Raw genomic sequence first — 20,886 nt, forward strand, 5'->3', positions numbered from 1 at the left:
GGCCATGGTGGAGTATCACATGCCCAATCTCTGCCTCCCAGGCAGCACCACACCCTGCCGGGCCCTGCCAGGCCTCGCCAATGACCGCTCTCTGCCCCTACTGCCTGCCAGGGACAGCTTGTCCTCAGAGCCATTGCTCTACATTTTATTTTTGTGGTTTCAGCTCAGCCGGCCTGTGCCCGCCCTCTTCCACGTCTGTCTTCTTGCAGAGTGGCAGGAAAATCCCGGAACTGGAGAAACCAGGCGATCTTCTTAGGCTGCGTGATCAGGGCTGCCTGCTTATGGCCCAGTACCCAGCTGGTGCTCAGTGCCACACATCCCAGCCGGGGAAGAGGCACCTGCAAGCTCGCTGGATCTTGTCACATCCAGAACACGTCTGATCAGGCTTGTGACCTGGGCAGCCATGTAAAAAGATGGCAGGACATGCTGATGTATGGGGCTAAGGAGACTAAACGGGGCGTGGAGGAACACTCCGGTCATCCCACCACTCTGGGAGGATGAGGCAAGAGATTACCAAGTTCAAGCTCAGCTCGGACAACTTAGTGACTTAGTGGGAGAGACTGTAAAATTTTTATAAAAGGGCTGGGGATTTAGCTACTAAGCTAAATGTGAAGGCTCTGGGTTCATCTCCAGTATCGCCAAAAATAAATAGCTGCAAGGGCTTCCCATTTTCTTTGGGACCCAGCCACTGCTGCGTGATTGGCAAGTCCCCCACACCCCACTTGTTCCCGTCTAGCGTCCATCCAGTTTGTAGGTAACTGTTCCTTCCACGCCCATCCTGTTTCCACACCCATCCAAACAACAGGTCACCCCACTCCGGGTTTCAGGCCCAGCCCTCCAGCCTCAGGCCGAGTCTAGCCCGGTTTCAAACCCCGCCCATGGCCCAAACCACGCCCTCTCCGCAAAGCCACGCCCCAAGGTTCCAAGACCCACCCCTCCAGACACCAAACCTTGCCCCTTCCAGTCCCTGCAGCGGTTGCATCATCCCTTCTGTTGTTGTGTGACCTGGCCCTGCTGGAAACTTCACAGGGTGGCTCTCAGAATTCAATCTGTATGGGTCCAAAAATGCAGGCATGCAGGCATCTGGACCTTCAGCGAGGTTGCCGTCCTTAACCACTGAACTACACTGTCCCTTCAGCTCCAGCCTCCAAGATGCCCTCCTTGTCCCTAGGATATGAAGCCACCACCCCTTGGCTGTCCAGCTCACCTCCTGTCCCCCCACACTTCTGCTCAGAGGCCTCCATACAGCAAGAGCTTAATTATGGCTGAGTCTCCCTGGGTCCCAAGGCCAATACCAAACTGCCACATTAGGAGGAAGCCCAAACCACATGGGGGCCCTGTCACAGCCACTATGCTGTTGAGATCAGTGGGGGACCCTAGACCGGGTGAGGGGAGACAGGAAGAGTCCAGCCCCCAACCCCAGTACTGGGGATTAAACCCAAGGCCTTTACACTGAACTACCTATCTCAGCCCTCTTTCTACTTTTTGAGACAGGTCTAAATTATTAAGTTGCCTAAGCTGGGCTGGAACCTGCGATCCTCCTGCCTCAGCCTCCCAGAATGCTGGGCTGACAGGTGTGTGCCACCATGCCCATTTAAGAACCCAGCTTTTGCTCTTAATCCTTCTCAACTGTCCCAGACACCCTGGCAGAAAGAGACCTGCCCCGGTGCCCTCCAGCCCCAACTCACACTACATTTCCTCACCGCAACTCAGGCCAGGTATGGCAGAGGCAGCGCTGAGCAGAGCAGCAGTGAAGAAAGCCAGGTTTTTGACTTTTATTAAATCCTTACAAAACAGAATACAAAATTCTGGCATTGACAGTTGGTATAAAGGAAAACTTCTGTGCTCTGTTCACCTGGTACAACGCTGCTTAAAGTGCTAGGATGTCCTTGTCCCACTTTTAAAAAAATTTTCGAAGTGTGTCTTCTTTAACACGTCAATGTTGGCAGTGGCTGTCCCCTTCCCCAGCCAGCGCTGCTGCTGCTGCAGGGTCATCCACTCATTCACAGTAACGGTTCTGACCAGTCCTCTCTGTCGCAGTGTGGAGGCGACACGGGGGACAGAAAGTGACAGTTTCACCTCTTGGGAGAAAAAACACAAAAATCAGAAGCTGCTCATTGCCCTGTGTTCCAGAATCCAATGGTCACGGTGCCTGGAGCGGGGAAAGGTCCATTTGTTCTTTTACAAGAGAAAGCTGAGAACCCCCAGGCAGGTGGGACCATAGATGGGCAAGAAAGCGGGGGGCAGGACCAGGCAGCTCCCCTAGCTCCCGGGTCTTTGGAAAGGCCAGTCCATGGATATAAGCAGGCAGAGGACCAGAGAGGGCACGTCACCCCTGCCTGCCACCAGACTGACAATCACACGAGACTTGGGGGGAGGGTGAAGGTGGGGCGGCAGTGTCCAAGCCCCCTACCCATAAGGCCCCTCGACATTCAAGTATTCTTCAAGAACAGAGAAGCAAGTCAGATACTTTTTGTTTTCTTTTTTAAAAAAACTAAACACAACAAACAATCCCGACCACGGATTTGGAGGCCAAGGGGGAGGCCCTGCCCTGGCCCAGACACCTGAGCAGACCCTGGGCCAGGGTGGGCAGGGCATATCGGGGCCCAGGTGCCCCCCCCCAACCTGCAGGGCCACGCGTGCACGTAGAAAATGGGAACTCGTATTGCATAGTAGTTCATGGCCAGCCAAGGACAGGAGTGGCCCAGGCTCCCCTGCCCTCAGGCAGGCTGACCAGGTGCCTGGTTAGAGCTGGGGGTAAATGTAGGGGGCACCCAGGGGACCCTCCCTGACCATTTCTGGGTGCCCCACGGGAGGCTGAGGCAGCTTCAGCCCATTTCCTGAATGAGGGTACAGCCAAATTGCTGCCCTGGGGGGAGTATGGTGGGAGAGTTGTTGGAGGACCCCAAGTCCAGCTCCAGCTCCAGCTCCAGCTCCAAGAATGGGGATGGGGGCAGCAGAGCTTTCAAAGGCCAGACCCAGGGCAGTGTGGGGCAGAACATGGCTGTGGCCAGACTGAGCCCTGAGAAGGGGCACTAGGGTGCCCAAAGGGGGTAGGGACACTTCTGGGCCCCACATTAGCAGATGGACACCTGCGTGAGCCCCCCATCCACCTTGCTGGGGCTGGCTGGGGACAGGGGCAAATGGCAGACACTAGGGTCCAGCTTCAGTCCTGGGGGTGTGTTGTGACCCCAATTAGCTGTCGTATAAACTCAAGGTCAGAGGCCATGACCAGCTGGCATGGGCCTGCTCAGACAGGCCTGGGAAGAACCCCGATTGTCAATTCGGGGAGAGGGCAGGCGGGAGCTCAGGAATAGGGGTAGTGGCCATCCACCCTGCCTACAGATGGGGCGCCCCCTGCCCTCGGGCGTGGAGGGGACCTTTCCTGAAAATACCAAGGGCTGGGAAGGGGGCTTGGGGGCCCTGTGCGCCCCCTGGTGTTGGAAGACGGCAAAGTGGCTGGAGGCAGGTAACGTGGGAGGAAGGGGCTCAGGTGACTGGGTGGGGTGGAGACCTTCACAGTACAGGTGAACATCACGGGGCAGTGGCGGGGGACTCCCGGCCTCAAGGCTTCTGCTCTCCTCCCCGGGCACTTGTTTGGAACATTGTTAAAAGGACAAAACACATAAAAACAAAAGATGGGAGGAGGGGGACTGGGGGAAAAAATGAACAGCAAAACCTTCTATAAAAATCCACCCCCAGCTGAGCTGGGCCTGGGGAAGCAGCCACAGGGGAGGGCTGCCCTGGCCCCTGCTGGCCGTAGCTTAAAACCTTTCAGATCTGATGGGGCAGGGGCAACCTATGTACAGGGGCAGCCGGGAAGGGGTCATGCGTGGTCTCCCACCAGGACCACAGGGGCAGCGGACAGGCTGGCCCTCTGCCTCCGCTGGGCCAGCTTGGACTCGGAGGGTGGGGACAACTGCAGGCAGCGTGAGGTAGCGCAGATGACGACTGGTGGGCCCTGCCCCGCGGCCGCTTCCTCAGCTGCGTCCTCCTCGCGCTGGGCCAGCTGCCGGTTCATGGCAATGGCCTCGGCTGCGAAGGATGTGAGGTCTTTGGCACAGCTGTTCCTAGGGCACAGGGCAGGGCGTCACTGAGGATGGATGCAATCTTCGTCGCTCCCCTCTGGGGACCCCTGGCAGCTGCAAAATCTGTCCCCCACCCTGGGGCGACTCTGGGTACCACGACACCAGTTGGGAGCTCTATCCAATCACCTGGGACAAAGACAGCCAAGCATGAAATGGCCCTTCTCACTTAAAGAGGCTCTTTTGGTCTTTTTCTTCCTGTACTAGGGAGGGAACCCGGGACCTTTCTACAGAGCTATACTCCTGGCCCCTCTTATATTGCTTCAGACAAGGTTTCACTAAGTTTCCCAGATGGGGCTTGAACTTGTGATCTTGCTGCCTCAGCCTTCCAGAGTGCTGGGACTACAGGCGTGCGACACCATACCCCACTGACTTCTGGTCTTTTAAAAAACATCTGAGCACTATGTCCCACTGTAGACTCCGAGCCGGTGCAGGCCTCACCTCTGCAGGACCATGGGCGTGGGCAGGGTGTTCTCCGGGGCGCACTGCAAGTAGACAAGAGTCAGCGGCCAGACAGCACCCCAACCCAGCCAGGACTGGCCCCAGGTCCCTTGTTGGCTCTTGTGTCCTCAAAGACTAACAGGGATCTGATCAAGGGAGGCCCCCAAGTCCACCTCCAGGACCAGGAATGCAGCTGGCCACCCAGTGCACCAGGCCCCACCCAGCCCCCCAAGGTCCCTGTGGACCAGCCCGGGGAGCCTGGGGTACCTGAGTCAGGCCAGGCAGGGTGGCAAATGATGGAGGAATCCAGCAGCACTGGGGAGGTAGGCACAGAGGCTCCAAATAAATGCCTTTCCTGACAGCTCCCAGCCCTCCTCTGTGTTAGCTGAGCCCACTGCCTGGTGGCCTGGCTCTTTTGAGGTGGCAGCTGGGCTCTTATGAGGCCTGAGCTGGGAGAGCCCAGCCCCTCCTGGAGTGGAGCCCAAGCCAGCACTGGGGCCAGGGTGGGCTCTGGCTGAGGGCATTCGGCCAGAGGCTGCCATGACCCTGACCAGGCCCTGCTCTGCCAGGCTCACTGGCACCTGCCCCCCGCCTAACTCCTGCCAGGTCCAGATGCCTGAGCAGCTACTCCCATGAGTCCCTGACCTCAGTGTCAGGGCAGTGGGGATTCTGCCTCCAACCCTTGGCCCAGGGCTAAGCCTTAGGCCCGAGTGGACATCAGTGACCCACCCCAGGTCCTTGAATCCCGGGCTCACCCCCTGCACCCAGGGGTGCTGCAGGACTTGGGCAGCACTCAGTCGCTGCTTGGCGTCACGGACGAGCAGCTTGGAGATGAGGTCTTTGGCGGCAAAGGAGATGTGGGCCCAGTCCTTGTCGGGGAACTCATACTTGCCCTCCTGGATGCTCTCGAACAGCATGTTCTGGGGGCAGGAGGGGCGAGGGGTCAGGAGCAGCACACACGGTCAGGGCCATGTCCCTTGCACCCTAAGTGGACAGATCTGGATGCTACAGATGGCAAGGAGGTAGGACCTGTCACCAAACTGCAGAGTGAACAGAGGGCTGGAGATGGCCTAGGTCCCGGGGCCAGCTGGCAGGGTGAGGCTCTGCAGGGCAAAGGGAAAGGTCAGACATTGGGGACAGCTTTTTCTACAGAACTGGGGATTGAACCCAGGTGCTTCCCACTGAGCTATATCCTCTGCCCTTTTTAATTTTTTGAGACAGGGACTCACTAAGTCACGAAGTAGCCCGGACTGAGCTTGAACATGTATCACGTATCCTCCTGTCTCAGCCTCCCAGGGCACTGGGATCACAGGCATGTGCTACCACACCCAGCTAGAAGAGGCTTTCAGGCTCTACCCACATTCAACTAGATTTATAAAAGTAAAAGTAATTTGGGGGTGGGAGGTTTGGCTCCAGGGGATAGAAGTTATGAACATCCAGCTAGCTCAGCCTCTGCCCCACATGTGTAGTTCCTCCCTGGTTTGGGGAACCCAGGAAGGAGGCCTGGCATGGCTGGGACGCTGGTCAGTGACTGGTGTTGGGTACATGGATGGCCCCTGCGAGGACAGGGAGCGCAGGGCCAGGCCTGGGGTCACCTGGCAGGCAGGGCAGGCCTCGCCACGGTCCCAGCCGCAGTCGCTGCCACAGTGGCCCACGAAGGGCGGATAGCCGCTGAGCAGGATGTAGAGGATGACGCCCAAGCTCCACAGGTCGCAGCGCTTGTCGTAGATGCTAGCCTCCTCGCTGAAGGCCTCCACCACCTCAGGGGCCATGTACTCAGCAGAACCGCACTGAAGGCCAAGAGCACGCTTTTAGCTGAGGCCGCACCGCAGCTCTGGGGTCCTCCTGCAAGCCCACCCCACAGCCAGCGGATCACGGTTCCTCCCAACCTGCCGACCAGGCCACTCAGAAGCCGCTGCTGGAGCCTGGCCCACCCAATTAGCATGCCCAGAACTCACCTTGCCCCACCCTGACAGCCCAGGGCCCCGCCCCACCCTGCTTGCCCGGCCAACCAGCAGCTACTACTGGGAGCCCGCCCTGCCCCCACCATGCCCACCCCACCCACCACCCCTGCCCAGCCAATCAACAGCTGTTGCTAAGGGGAAGCTGGCAGTGTGGGTCCAGGCTGCAGAGCAAGCACAGACATCTCCAGGTTATGCAAGTCCAGGCATTCCAATGCCTCTGTTCCCCCAGGGCCCCCAGGCCTCCCCGAACCCTTCTGGGGGTGGCCCTGACCCTGGACGCCCTCACCGGAGTGAGAAGCTCCGGAGTGGAGATGGGGGAGCAGTCTCCATTCAGTTTGATGCCGCTGCCCAGGTCAAAGTCGCAAATCTTCACGGGAGAGACCTGGGAGGTGGACAGGGTATTGTGACAGGGGGCTGACAGGGGTCCGGCATGGTCGCCTGGGGGAAACTCCTGGGGCCACCTGCCCAAGCGGGATGGGGGTCATCCTCACCTGGTTGGGGTGTTCACAGAGTATGTTCTCCGGCTTTAGGTCTCTGTGGGCGATGCCTGGGGGGAAGCCACATGGGGTTCCAATGGGTGGGGCTGGCCCTGGGCCGGGACCAACAGGGACCCTGCAGGCCCTAGGCCCACCTTTGTTGTGCAGGAAGTCCAAGGCACTGGCCACGTCCTGCACCACCACACTGGCCTCCAGCTCGTTAAAGTGCCGCCGCTTGTGAATGTGGCTCAGGATGGACCCTGGGATGAAGCCGAGACCAAGGAGAACACAGGTCACGTCCGAGGTCCCTAGGCCACTCTCCAGCAGCCCCCTGCACCCCAGTAGGCATGCCCCCCAGTGGTTTCCCTGAGCCGGAAGTCCCTGACCCTGAGCTACAGTGTAGACAGAAAACTGGTCCCACAGGCCTTTTCCAGTATCTAGGACAGTGGAGAAGTCACTCCTGGGGCCCCTGAGCCCCCAGACTGTGCGAACCAGCACCTCCACCCCCCAACCAGAAGGCCCCCCGACCTACCACCCCGCATCTTCTCAAACACCAGGTAGAAGCGGTCTTCCTCCTCAAAGAACTCGATCAACTCTAGAACGTTCCTGGGGGAGGGGCGGGGACAGGAAAGGAACTGAGGCTTCCTGAGCCACATTCCCAGTGCTCAGTGGGCCACAGGGAGGCTGGGAATTGGGACCCGCCCCCTTGACTGACCCCAGCTGCCTGCCACTGGGCCCACCCACCCAGCCCAGCCAAGGAGGGCCCGGGTAACAACACCCTTCTGGGTGAGGAGCATCTGTTCACAGAAAAATGGCTTGGGGCCTGGTGCTGTGGCAAGGCAGGCCATCTTACCTGTGTCCCTGGCACTGGTACAGCATCTCCACCTCCCGGAACACCCGGCTTCGGATGTGTCCCGGCTGCTTCTCGATGATCTGAAATAGGTGAGGGACACATGCCACCCACTACCCCCACAGAAGCCTGCCCCGGATCCCTCTGGAAATCCCACCACCAAGCTAAGGCTTTTCAGCTTTGGAAAGCAGAGCTGCATGTGGGGCCCAGAATTTTCTGGAAGACAGAAGTGTGGTGTCAGCACAGACTGGGGGTGGGGCACCATGTTCCCGGCCTGCAGGTTCCAGGGAAGGGAAAGCGAGGCGGGGAGGGAAAGGTAGGAGAACAGGCTGGACCAGCCCTCCACTCTGCTGGACAGGCCTCCAGAGCTTGCTACAGGTGTGGGGACCCTGGGACAGATGCCCTGCACCATAGCTCTTGGGAGTGCAGCTGGCTCCCACATGACCCAGAGAACTAGACAAGCCTCCTGGCACCTGGCTGCCAGCCCAGCCAATCTCCTTGTGGTCTGTGCCTGCAACGCCGCTGAGTCTGCCTCTCTGGCTCCACACCAGGCTGGGTGATGGCTTTACCTGCCCATGAGCCTAGGTCTGTTTCATGCCAGCCCTGGCTCAACCTCCCAGAACCCCAGCGCCGGCTCCCTGGAGGCCCCCAGAGGGTTGGTCAGAGGAGCCTCCCAGCTCTCCCGGCACCCTGGGCTCCTCTTCCCCCAGCTGGACACTTGAGGCCCTAAATGAGTGATTATGAGGCTGGGTGACTACCCATGCCCAGGGTATCTGCCAACCACAGTGGTCTAATATGTAGGTGTATGCTGTGTCCTGCCACCTATGTGTCTAGCAGCACACACACCTGTCCCAGCAAGGGGCTCGGGAGACACCACCGTCACCTGAGTAGCTGCTGAGCGCCAGGTTCAAGGAGTGATTAAACCGAACCTCATCCTGTCCCTCTGGAAAGAGGCTACAACCCCTGCTTCAGAAGGGCACCTTCTGCAAAGTCACTGCAGGGTTCCTACCCAACTGCCAGCTCCTTCCAGATAAAAGTGCCTGGAGCCCTGGCCACAGAGGTCCCACCGTTCCTCAAACCTCCTGGACAGCCTGAGTCCCCACTTCTTCCTGTCTCCTGCACCCAGAACACCTCCTTCTCTCATGGCCATGAGACATCAGTGCCTACCTGACACTTCCACTAGGAAACCTCCATGGCCCCCAGATCCCAGTATGGACCACACTGGGTCACCGAAAGGTGATGGGAGGCAGTTGGGGGGGCAGGACCCACCACGAGGCCACGCAGGGTGGCTCAGGGTACCTACCTTCTCTGAGCCTCAGTTTCCTGCTCTGTCAAACAAGAACAGGAAGGAAGACTGCTCTACAGGACCACTAAGGAGAAATGGCTCAGGCTACCTGCCTTGTTCTCACCCCACCCTCCTGTGAGGCCCTAGAACCAGGTCCCCCACTGCAGCCACTGCACCTAGCCCGGGGCCTTCCTTCATCTTTCACCGACGAGGCTCGCTACACAAACAGGACAGCCACCTCTCCTGTCACCCTCAAGCGGCAGCCACTGGCTGTCCACCTGGGCCCCCCTCATCAGGGAGCACCTGGCCTCCTTCCTGGGCAGCCAGCCCTTCTGCCACCCTGCCCAGTCAGGAGCCGGATGTGAGGTCACAAAGAGAGCCTAGACGGTTTCTCAGAATACAGGGGATGGCCAGCTGCCCGTGCAAGGTCAGGAGGCCAGACCAGGGATTGGCTTTCGGGCTGTGTGGACACACCCAGGGCTGAGAAGTCATGTGGGTGGGGAGGGGACCCATAGGAAGCTCCCATGGACATGCATGGGGCTCCTCCAAATGCACAGCTCCCCCGCCCCGGCCGCCCCTCTGGGACCTAGGTATGATGCCACTGTCTTTGGGTTCTTGTGACCAATCCTCCCAGCAGGTGTCCTCTTTGGGGAAGCTCAGAGGTGGAGGACTGGCCTCTGACCCAAACCCTAGGCTCTTGGCAGCTGCCCTGGCACCAGGTCCTTGGTTACCAGACCATGGCGTGGGCAGAGGCCAGCCCTCACTGTCACTTCCCGGTGGCTGTGGAGGCTCAGTAGGGTTGACCTGGATTCTCAGGGGTGGCCTGAGTCACCAGGTCCCAGGTCCATTTTTAGGTATTGGTTTTCCCTGGCTGTGGTCTGGAAGCTCCAGTGCCACTACCCCTCCTGGCAGGTGGGTGCCAGTGCCCAGGGCGGCTGTGAGGGAGGGCAGGGCTCACCTTGACCGCATACTCCTGGTTGGTGATGAGGTTGATGCAGGTCTGTACGCGGGCATGGGCCCCCTCCCCGAGCACATCCTCCTGCAGCTGGTACACATCTGGGGAGCACAGGAGGGTGAGGGCCATGGCTGCCACCATGGCTCCACCTCCCCACCACCCGATGCCACCCCACACACCTTCAAACCTGCCCGAGAAGCTGTCAGTAGCACGGCACCGCTTTTTCTTCTTGCCTCTCTTCTTGGCATCTGGGATGTCGATGGGCTGGCTGGTGGGCATGTCTGTACCATGCATACCACTGGCTCAGGAGGAGCTCAGCACCACCCAGACTGTCCCATCTCCCCACGATCCCCAGCCCTCATCCGCTCTCCCCAGGACCCTCACCAGGGCGAGCCTCACACGGTGGGCTGAAGTCAGAGTCCCTGTGGTGGCCTGGGTCTAGAGAGAAGGCCAGCTCAAAAGGATTCTGCCCCTGCAGAGGACCAGAGAAGAAAGCAGGTTCAGGCTCATCACCAACGGTGCCAAGGCGAAGTGCCCCACATGGAAAAAAAATCAAGCATGCCCCTTACACACACTGGACAGTAGAACTCCTGCTGGGACAGGCGGTGTGACCCAGGGACCCAGTGTCTGAGCCTGACCCCTCTCTCCTACTCCACTCATTGTGGATGTCACTGTAGGTAGCAGTCTAGGACCTCAGCAAGGCAAGTGATCATGGGACACCGGGGCTCCTAGGTTCTAATAACCTAGTTTCCCCAGGAGACACTAGGGCATGTCTAGGGACATTTGTGGTTGTCAAAACTGGGGGTGCTGCTGCCACAGAGTGGGTGGAGGATAGGGACACTTCTCACCACCCGGCAGTGCCCAGAATGCCCACCCCAGATAACAATCTGGTCCCAAATGGCCACATGCATAGGCAGAGAGGTCTCTGCCTGACTTCTCCCTCTGGCCTGAGTCATACGGGGCCCAAGCCATGTCTGGTACCTCAGTCTGCTCATCCGGAGAATGGGGACGTATCCCCAGCCAGCAAGAGTGTAACTAGGTTCCCAGTCTGCTGTGTCACAGCCTCCTGGGCTGTCTCAGGACAGCTGAGCCCCAGCTGAGTGGCTCTGGGCATGGTCCTCAGCTTTGCAGGCCTCAGATTCCCTGTGCAAAGTGGGCCGTCACCAGTTCTCCCTTTGCCTCCCCTTTGCCTACTACTGCTCCTGCACTGAGGTGGGGAGTCCATGAACCCAGCGAGGTCCTGAGAGTCCAGCGGCTCGGGGCTGGGGGTGTCTCCACTTCACCTTCCTTATCCTCTGAGGACCACAGGCCCCCACTGAGGACAGTGGTTTGGCAAACACCATTGCCCTATTGGTGTAGTGACCAAGGTCCAACTGGGTCACTCTTGGCACCTGTGGCACAAGTGTACCAGCCCTACTCAGCCCACATCGTTCTGGGTCAGCCTGACACACAGAGGGAACCCCTCCAGGATCCAGTACCCAACTGAGATACCTAACCCTGTGCGGAGGGGTTTGTGGTGCCAGGACTCCAATTCAGGCCTAGAGCTTGGGTAAGAGTCAAATGACACAGCCCAGGATAGGGATAGGTGGGAGGGTTTAAGACCCTGACTGGCACAAGGACACTGCAGGTCAGAGAGACCTTTCTCTAGTCCCCAAACAGAAGAGTTTTGGAATAAATCTGTTTGCACAGACCAATGACTCAGTCCTGACCCAGGGTCCCCTGCATGAGGGGCAGGGCCTTCCCAGCCAGGAAACTGAGGCCCAGCCAAGTCTCACTTAGCCTGCCCCATCCTGAGAGCCAGACAGCAGACTCAGGAACCTGAGGGGGCTGGAGATGTGGTGAGGAGCAAGTGACACCAGTGCTGACAACAGAGGACCTGGGCCAAGTCTCTGCCCCTCTTCTTCACCTCCAAACCAGCGGGCAGGGCTGACAGGAGGGTCAGTTACTCAGCAGACAACTCACTCTGGGAGACCCCAGGGAGTCCCTAGAGGGCCCCACTGATTCCTCCAGACCAAGGCCAGCAAGGCTTGCAGTGGAGAGGGAGGTGGCTCTGCCACCATGCCTCCCCACCCTCCCTCGCTGGCAGATAGTTGCTAGGAGGCCAGTATAGAAGGAGGGCACCCCAACCCAGTCCTGGTGGGGGGACAGGCAGGTGCACGTTGATAAGGCTCCCCACCAGAGCAGCCGCCGCACATGGGGCAACTAGGAGGAGGAGGGGTGGACATGAAGGTCGAGGTCAAAGGGCAGCTATGGCACCTGCTCCCTGATCTCAGCCTAGGGCCCTTAGCACTGGGCCTGACTATCACGCTGAGACAGGACAGCTGCCCCCAGCTCTCAGAACACAGGCTATGCCTCTGGCCTTATCCGGTCACCATCCCCACAGAAAGGGTAAGACAGATGGCTAAGACAGAGCCACAACCATGAAGGACAGACCTGCCAGAGCTGAGGTGCTAGGTAGGGTCCCCCATGTGCAGGGGGACTCCAGTGCTGCCAAGGAGCCTTCGTTTTTGCATCTTCAAAAGAAAAAAAGGGGCTGGGGATTTAGCTCAGTGGTTCTGCCGCCTGCCTTGCAAGCACAAGGTCCTGAGTTCGATCCATGGTACCCCGCCCAAAAAAATAAACAAGAAAAAAACAAGAAAAAAAGAGGGCCCAGGATTTAGCTCAGTGATTCCAATGCCTGTCTCGAAAGCGCAAGGACCCGAGTTTGATCCCTGGTACAAAAAAAAAAAGCCAGGTGTGGTGGTGAACACCTGTAACACCATTACTCTGGGAGGCTGGGGCAGGAGGATCGTGAGCTAGAGCCCAGCCTGGGCAACCTAACAAGACCATCTCATAATTTAAAAAAGGGCCAGGCATGGTGCCACACGCTTTAGTCCCAGCACTTGAGAGGCTGGAGCAGGAGGGTCACAGAGAGTTCGAGTCCATCCTGGGCTAAATAGTGAGTTCAAGGCCAGCCTGAACTACAGAGCCGGCGGGGCGGGGGGGGGGGGGACCGGGACAAAAAGAGTTAGGGATGTACCTCAATGAAAAGGCCCTGGGTTCAATTCCTACTACTGGAAAAATAAAGGTGGGGGGGTGAATAGGGCTAGGGGAGCAGCTCAGGGTCACGTGCTCACTAGCACACACCAGGCCCTGGGTTCTATCCCCAGCATCACAAAAAATAAAGCCAAGAGGTCTAGCAGAAGTACCTGTTGTGCTCCAGACCTGGGGGGTGGGGGGCTGTGTCCAGTAGAGGTGGCCTCAACCCCAGGGAACAGCAGCCTGGGTAAGAGGTGGAGATACTCTTGAGCGAACAGCCCCTGGCTTCCTGGAGGGCCTTCTCCTCTGGGGACTCCCACAGTCCCAGCTCTGACAAGAGCCGTCCAGCCGCCCTGCATACAGACCCGCCACAGTCCCATGCCGTGTGGGCGGTGCGGTGCAGCCCAGCCCAGCCCAGCCCAGCCCAGCCTGCCCTAGCCCAGCCCGCCCAGGCTTTGGCTACTGCCTGGAGTCAGCAGGCCTTGGCAGAAGGTGGCTGGAACCATCCAGAAAGCTTGGGTTTGCTTTGGCTGCTGCCTCACTGGCCTGTGCATTGACCCCCTCCCTCCAGAGGAAAGACCACCATCGGTGACATTTCAAACCCACCCCTCTCGAACCCAGACCAGACACTGGAGGCCAAGGCCTGGGCCACCCTAGGGAAAAACAGGGATGACAGGCATGTGGGGCAGGGGTGGGGCAGCTGGCCAGGAACACTGGCTGGACAAGCCTGGGAATTCTTCCCAGACTCTCCACGCTCCTCCCACAGTGGTTCGAGCCTGTGTGTACAACACACACACATACACACTCACTCTCAAGTCTTGCCTCCTCCACCGGGCAACAGGTCCCTGCCCAAGGAAGCCCAGGGAAGCCAAGCCATTACATAACCCAGCCTGCGGAGTGGGGCGGGCAGGCTGACATCACTGCGTCCCCTGGGCCAGGCCCCATGGGGGCCTCTGCCCAGCACCTGCCCTCCGAGCCACCCCCAGATTCGCTCATCTGAGACCAGGACTCAGCAGCCGCCAGCCACTGCGCCGCCTCTGTGGCCCCAACCACCACCAGATCACTGCAGAAAACTTCCCGCTCAGACAGGAAATAGCACTTGGGCTTGGGGTGTCCGGGAGGGGCATCCTCTCCACTCCCCCATTTCACACGGCCGCCAACAGGGCCAAGGGTTCCTGGACCAAGGGCCCCACGGGCCAGACAGAGGTGGGGATGGGCCTGCTGACTCCTCCAGACCAGTGCACAAACAGCTGAGGGTGGCAGGGTATGCAAGCCACCCCGTAATTCCGGGAGAAGGGACCACACGCGGCGCTGGGGGACGGGACTGCGGCCTGCTGTCCCCACCACTCCACCCCAAGCATACATCTGGCTGAGGCTTGTAGGGGACACACAGGCACAAGACAGGTTTCCTGGAAGACAGACTCCCGAAGGCCACAGCCAGGGACGCGGCTGCGGCCTGCTGACCGCCCCCCCCCCCACACTCTAGCGCACCCCGGGCTGGGGCAGCCCCAAGAGAGGGGGTGGGGGACCCCGCCTCCCGCCGGAGCCTCTGGGACTGGCTCTGTCACCCCCAGCGACCACTCCGGTGGTCCAGCCTGCAGCGCCCCCAAACCGATAGGGCCCTCACCTTGAATGATCGGTGGAAGCCCTGAAGTTCGGCTGTTTTCTTCTGCACCATCTTCTGTCCGGGCCCCGCCAGCGGGGGAAGGGACACAGGGCCCAGGGGGCGGCCCGTGGGCGGGGGGCGGCCGAGGGGACCCTGCGGGCGGAGCAGACAAAGGGAGGGTGGTGAGCGGCGGCGGCGAGGGCTCCGCGGGGCCCGGTCCCCGCGCCCGAGTCGGGGGTCCCTGGTGGAAGGGGGAACTCACCGGGGTCGGGGTCGGGCCGGGGCCTCAGTGCCGCCGCCGCCCGACGTCGCACAGCCCGGACCCCGCTCCGCAGACCGCGCGGGGAACAGCGCCGCCACCGCCGCCACCGCGGACTCCTCCGCCTGGGCCGCCGCCGCTGAGAGGAGCCGGGCGCGCGCTTGCTACCGCCACTTTTATAGTCCCTGCTTCTGACTCGTGCCCGCCCCTGCCACAGATTCCGCCTCCTGACACGCCCCCTTGCGCGCGTCGGGGGCGGAGCTTAAAGCTGTGCCGAGTGCGGCTGCGCACTTCCGGTGCAGGGGGGGGGTGCGTTTGGCGCTGCCTCGAGTGCGCTTGCGCAGTATGGCTCACTGGCCGGCCCAGAAGCCAGGCGGTCTTCCAGGTTGCGTGGCCTCAGTGGGCTTGTTGTGGGCTGCCGGAGGCTCCCGGGACAGGCGGGATCCTGGCACCAAGCCTGGCCCTGCCGTTTGGTCCCATGCAGGGCAACATTCCTGGCCTATTGGCTTGGGCCGAGGATACTGATATTCTTGAGTGACGCCCCTGATCTATAACCTGCCATGGCTCCCTCTTGCAGTTCCCCAGTGCTGTCTCCACCTGGCTCCCTTGCACACCCCCAACACAATTCGAAGTCCACCCTTTTCCTCCTAGCTCTGGAGGACTGGCTGCAGCCACCTGCATCCTAACCGAACTGGGCACCTTTGCTCAGGGAGCAGGCACCGTCACCCACAAAGGAGCCTACCCAAGGGTTTGCCAGGTTATTGGCAGGGACCAGAGGAGGGAGTAGGGCCTGAGATCTACAAGGACCTAGAGCAACACCATGTCAGGGGGAATTATTACTTTTTTTTTTTTTTTTGGTACCAGGGATTGAACTTGGGACCTTGCACTTTTGAGGCAGGCAGCAGAACCACTGAGCTAAATCCCCGGCCCTAGGGGGAATTAGGTCTTCCGGGTTGACGGTCTGGGTAGGTCCCCAGCCTGCACTCCCAGAGCCCATCCTTACTGCCCCAAGAAGGCCAGGAACTCAGAGGGACTCAAGCCCCACTGACCTGAAGCTGAGGGGACCCCTTTCCCTGGTGGGCTGCCTCTGCTTCCCTTGGTGTCCTGAAGGTCACCCCTGGGGCATTTGAAGGGACCTCCCCAGGCAGCCCAGTGCTGTTGCTGCTCTGTAAATCTTGGCCATAGATGGTGAGCCAGGAGGCCTGGCCTGGCCCTGCCTGCTATGTGTGTGCAAGTGTGCATGCATGTGTTTGTGTAGAGCCTCACACGTTGGCCCCGGGTGCTGGGGTGGGGCTGCCAGACCTGCCTGCCGGGGAGAGGCCTTTACCATCCTTCCTGCAGCCTCCTGTCAGGCTGTCCCCTCCCACCTCTGCCTCCAGGCTGGGCCCTGATCTTTGTGTGGAGGGTCACCCTGCGTAGACCCAGGCGTTGCTCTTACAGGCTTCCTTGTAGCTGTGTATGTTAAAGACACCTAAGACACCTATGCATGTGTCACTGCTTGCCTCCAAATGTCATATCCATGAAGGGCAGGGATTTAGCTCAGTGGTTCTGCTGCCTGCCTCAAAAGTGCAAGGTCCCAAGTTCAATCCCTGGTACCAAAAAAAAAAAAGAAGTCCCAGTGAAATCCCACGAGAAGTCCCGTGAGAGCATCAACCTGTCCCCTGCAGGTCCAGGCCCCAGGCCAGCACCTAGCACACTGAAGATGTGTTTGAGTGTATGTGTGTGCATGCATGTGCAAGTGTGTACATACACACATGAGTGTGTAAGTAGATGGCTTCCTGGGGCTTCAGTGACCAAGGTCCACACACTGGGTAGCTTCAATGATAGGAATTTACTCTCCCATAGCCCTGGAGACCAGAGTCTGAGATCCAGGGCTATGCAAGGCTGTGTACTTTCTGCCTCTTCCAAGTTCCGGTGGGTCCATGTGACCCTTGGCTTATAGCCGCATCTCTGCAGTCTGCTTCCATTGTCACAGGCCCATTTCCTTGTGTCTCAGAGTCCAAATTTATCTCTCCCTCCCTTTTTTCTCAATATTGGGACTTGAACCCAGGGCCTTCGAACTGAGCTATATCCCCACCCCTTTTTTTTTTTTTTTTTTGGTACTGGGGATCGAACTCTGGTCCTTCTGCTTGTGAGGCAGGTGGCAGTGGCGGAACCACTGAGCTAAATGCCCGGCCCTCCCTTTGTATTTTTTGAGAGAGTCTCACTAAGTCACTAAGTTGCCAGCCTGAGCTTGAACTTGTGATCTTCCTGCCTCAGCTTCCTGAGTGTTGGGATTAAAGGCATGCACCACCATGCCTGGGATGTGCACTCTTGTGTATGCATGTGTGGCCGTGGGTGCAGGCCTACCGGTCACCCTGTTGGCTGGAATATACAGGAAGGTGCATTCCATCAATGCTGTCATCTGGGAAAAGAGATTGGAGACTCCCAGAGACCAGCACTCAGCCTGGAACGGGGGACCGGCCAGAGCAAGGTGTACCTTCTGTAGGCAGCCAGTCCCAGAGCTGGCCTGCACTGGGTGGGGCAGCCAGGGAGACTGGGAATGGGATGGCCTCCTGCAGCCCCTTGTCACATAGCCCAGCCACTACCATCTCTTCCTCACAGATGCCTGTTCACAAGTGGCCCCCAGAGGTGCTGAGCACCCAGGAGCCTCCCACCCTGGCCTCTCCTGCCTGCTGTGCCTCAGTTGCAGGACTCTGGGAGGAGGACCCCACCTTCCCCAGGGAAAGGGCACTGGAAAGTTCACAGGAACCCCAGATCCTGGCCTCTGTTCCAGTTTTCTCTTGCCTTCTGGAGTGTGGGTGGGCTGCACCATGAAGGTGACTGGGGCAAAGGACAAATGGGCACAGGGCACAGGGCATGCTGGACATGCAGGGCCTGGGAAGAGTCCCCTAGGATCCAAGAGGCAGAGGCTAGCCTGGGAGGGTACTCAAAATTGCTCCAACGGACTGGCCAGGCTGAGGCCACCAGAGCAAGAGAAGGTCCTGGGAGGGGTTGGCCCCAGAAGGAGGACAAACAGGAAGCCAGGTGGGGCCCCAGGCATGGGTGCCAGCATCCTGCAGCAGTTGGCACAATTCCCAGCTCCCACACCAACCCCTCTGCAAGCTCATTGCTTCCCCCTCAGAAGTCCCAGTTCCTCCCCACCTGGCCACAGGAACATCAGTACCTGGGACAGGTGAGAGTCACCCTAAAGGGCCTAGACCCCTACTATTTCACTTTGGGACTTGCTGGTGACAGATTAGGCCCAGGGAAGCAGGGTCGAAGAGGGGGCTAAAGTGGCCTCCCAGGAGGACGGGTATGTGAGTGGACTCTGCTTTGTCCCCTTATGTGGCCCTCACCAGCCCTCCATGGCCATCTCTGCCTCTCTGAGTGGCCTCGGCCGGCCTCCCAGGCATGCTCAGCCCTGTGTCCCTTCTCCCACGAAAGACCAACAGCCAGCCTGGCCTGGTCCCTGCTCCAGGTGGCCTTCAAGTGTCCCGTGGCCAAAGGTTCCTGACCCCCAGGCAGAGTGGCACACAGTTCTCAGAATTCCCAGGGATGAGTCACATTTTCTGTGGGCCAGCACCAGGATGTCCCGGACCACAGTACCACCAGCCACTCTCAGGGCTGCTTTACCAGGGTCCCACAGCCAGGAACCGTGTCCAGTTAAATTTCTTTTGTAGAAAAGAGGAAAGTTCATTTAGATCAAGGTATGCTACCAAAGGAGAGGGGTTGGAGTTTCAATTTTTCAAGATAAATTTGAATTTCAGGGGCCAGGGATTTAGCTCAGTGGTTTTGCCGCCTGCTGCGCAAGCACAAGGACCCGAGTTCGATCCCCGGCACCAAAAAAACCTCCAAAAACCAAAAAAACCAAAATTTGAATTTCAGATAATAAATAAAGTTCTAGTAGACATCCTAAGCATAAGTAAGTGCCATGCATAAGTACTATACATCCCAAGTATGAGTAGATCCAAAACAATTATTCTTTATTAATCAGAAATTCAAATTAACTGGACAGCCTGTGTTTTATTTTATTTATTTAGTGGTACTGAGGACTGAATAGGAGTGCTGTTCCACCGAGCTATGACCCATTCCATTTTTATTTTTATTTATTTTTCCATTACTGGGGATTAAACCCAGGGCCTCTGCACTGAGCTACATCCCCAGCCCTTTTTTTAGATTTTTTTTTTTTTTTTTTGGTACCGGGAAACGAACTCAGGACCTTGCGCTTGCAAGGCAGGCGCTGGAACCACTGAGCTAAATCCCCGGCCCCTTTTTTTAGATTTTTGTACTGTGTATACACATCTATGTATGTATAGAGTTTTTTTGTTTGTTTGTTTTCCCCAGTACTGGGGATTGAACTCAGGACCTTGAGCTTGCCAGGCAGGCATGGTGCTGCTGAGCTACATCCCTGGTCCTCCTTTTTTAATTTTTTTTTTTTTTTTTTTTTTTTTTTTGGTACCAGGGATCAAACTCGGGTCCTTGTGCTTATGCAGCAGGCGGCAAAACCACTGAGCTAAATCCCCAGCCCCTCCTTTTTTAATTTTAATTTTTAAATTTTTAATTCTTTTTTTAGGCTCCCTTCCCCTTTATTTTTCATTTTGAGTCTCACTAAGTTGTTCAGGCTGACCTTGAGCTGGAAATCCTCCTGCCTCAGCCTCCCAAGTACATAGTGACTAGAGTTACTGATGTGCACCACGGCACCTGGTTGTCCTGTATTTTATTTGCTAACCTATTTGGGCATGAGAGTAAAGACCTTTCTCCTCCCCCTCCATAAAAAATTAGAGCACATAGGTGAGAGATTGGGGGAGTCTTTCTGTGAAGGCAGGTGTAGATGCTCAGGCAGCAACCCTGTGTCCAAGTAGAGCAGACTGTGTGCACATGTGGTAGGGGAGATGTGGGGTGCGGGATTGTATACACTTGTGTTCACGCACACAACTACACAGTGGGTGCCCAACATGGGTTTATTGTGTGGGGCCAGTGCTGGGACCATTGCAATATCCTCATGAACCTGGGCCTTGCAGGCCAAGGCTGCGCTCCCTCCTGCCCCACTCAGAGCAGGCACCTGAAGCTCAGAGGTAACTGGGGGAAGTGCAGTCCAGGTACCCAGGCCTGGCACCCAGCCTGGCACGCACCCACTGTATTCAGGGATGGGAACCACAGCCAGGAGGGTCCCCAGCTAGTAAGGGGCACCGGGGAGGCACTGCAGGCCCCCTGCTGGGCTGGCTCACTGGCTTTGGGCCTACCTGATGCAAGTGGCTGTAAATGTCCTTCCTGCTGGCTGACTCAGGCGCTCCATTTCAGTGGCTCAGCAGTGCAGGGACAGAGCCAGGGCTGGCTGTCCAGTGCTGAGGGTGGGGCCAGGCTGGGTGGGGCCTGTGGGTAGCTGTGGGTGTGTGGGTAGCCTGTCGCCTCCTGCTGAGACTGGGGCACATTTCCTGCCTCCCTAGTGGCCTGGCACTGCACTGTCCTCTCGGGAGGTGTTGGGGAGGGGCGTGTGGCTGGCAGGGCTGGACCAGCAGATCGCCAGAGGCCACTGTCCTGCCCCAGTGACCATGCCGAGGCACCTGCTTTGTCATCTGGCTTCCTCCCTGCCTTGTCCTCTGATGAACCTTTGAGGGCACCCAAGTTGCTCTCAGGGAAACAGGGACCCTGGTCACCTGGTCCAGCTGACCTGCTCCTGGACAGAGATTTGGGCATCAGGTTCAAGGATTCCTAGTTTGGAGGGGGATTCAGGACATGGGTGTAGACCCTGGGAGGAGCTTGGCCATGTCACCTCTCATGGCAGAAGGGATCCATGGAGGACCCAGAGGGAGTTATCTTGACCATTGGGGCCCATTGTCCCCCAGCGTTCCCCTGAGAGGGTGTGGGAGGGAGAGAGGCTGGAGACCCTGCACTGCAGGCTGGCTCTGCAGATGGAGGATGGGGCCAAGAGGCTAGGGCTTCCGGCGCCTCTAGGGGACTTGGG

At 58.5% G+C, this 20,886-nt stretch overlaps 1 protein-coding gene across 16 annotated transcripts; it reads right to left on the reverse strand.

The window, feature by feature from the left end:
• Positions 1-1,761: 1,761 nt before the first annotated feature.
• Positions 1,762-15,100, reverse strand: Mknk2 (MAPK interacting serine/threonine kinase 2). 16 transcript variants are annotated; one of them, XM_004865907.3, is made up of 16 exons: positions 14,943-15,099; positions 14,702-14,833; positions 13,245-13,427; positions 10,441-10,528; positions 10,236-10,337; positions 10,060-10,157; positions 7,820-7,899; positions 7,499-7,572; positions 7,122-7,226; positions 6,982-7,037; positions 6,777-6,872; positions 6,122-6,316; positions 5,282-5,446; positions 4,794-4,841; positions 4,527-4,570; positions 1,762-4,064 (listed from the first exon to the last, which is right to left on the reverse strand). In XM_004865907.3, exons 2-16 carry the CDS (start codon positions 14,750-14,752, stop codon positions 3,827-3,829), a joined length of 1,623 nt encoding a protein of 540 aa, XP_004865964.1. In that variant the 5' UTR covers positions 14,753-14,833; positions 14,943-15,099; the 3' UTR covers positions 1,762-3,826. The 16 variants fall into 16 exon arrangements, with proteins under 16 accessions (XP_004865964.1, XP_004865963.1, XP_087057507.1 ...); XM_004865906.3 differs by having other exon boundaries at positions 1,762-4,070; XM_087201381.1 differs by lacking the exon at positions 13,245-13,427 and having other exon boundaries at positions 1,762-4,070.
• Between the last annotated feature and the right edge of the window lie 5,786 nt (positions 15,101-20,886).

The sequence above is a fragment of the Heterocephalus glaber genome, unplaced genomic scaffold (assembly GCF_053883595.1).
Source record: "Heterocephalus glaber isolate CG9 unplaced genomic scaffold, H.glaber_assembly_v1.0 deba00001760, whole genome shotgun sequence".
Lineage (NCBI taxonomy): Eukaryota > Metazoa > Chordata > Mammalia > Rodentia > Bathyergidae > Heterocephalus > Heterocephalus glaber.

Excerpts from the sequence above, each read along its gene's own strand:
- Mknk2 (XM_021245043.2), bottom strand. The coding sequence starts at position 14,752 with ATGGTGCAGAAGAAAACAGCCGAACTTCAGGGCTTCCACCGATCATTC. Across the intron at positions 10,158-10,235 it reads CTTCTCGGGCAGGTTTGAAG|ATGTGTACCAGCTGCAGGAG; the intron begins GTGTGTGGGGTG and ends TGTGCTCCCCAG. Across the intron at positions 6,873-6,981 it reads TCTGTGAACACCCCAACCAG|GTCTCTCCCGTGAAGATTTG; the intron begins GTGAGGATGACC and ends TCCACCTCCCAG.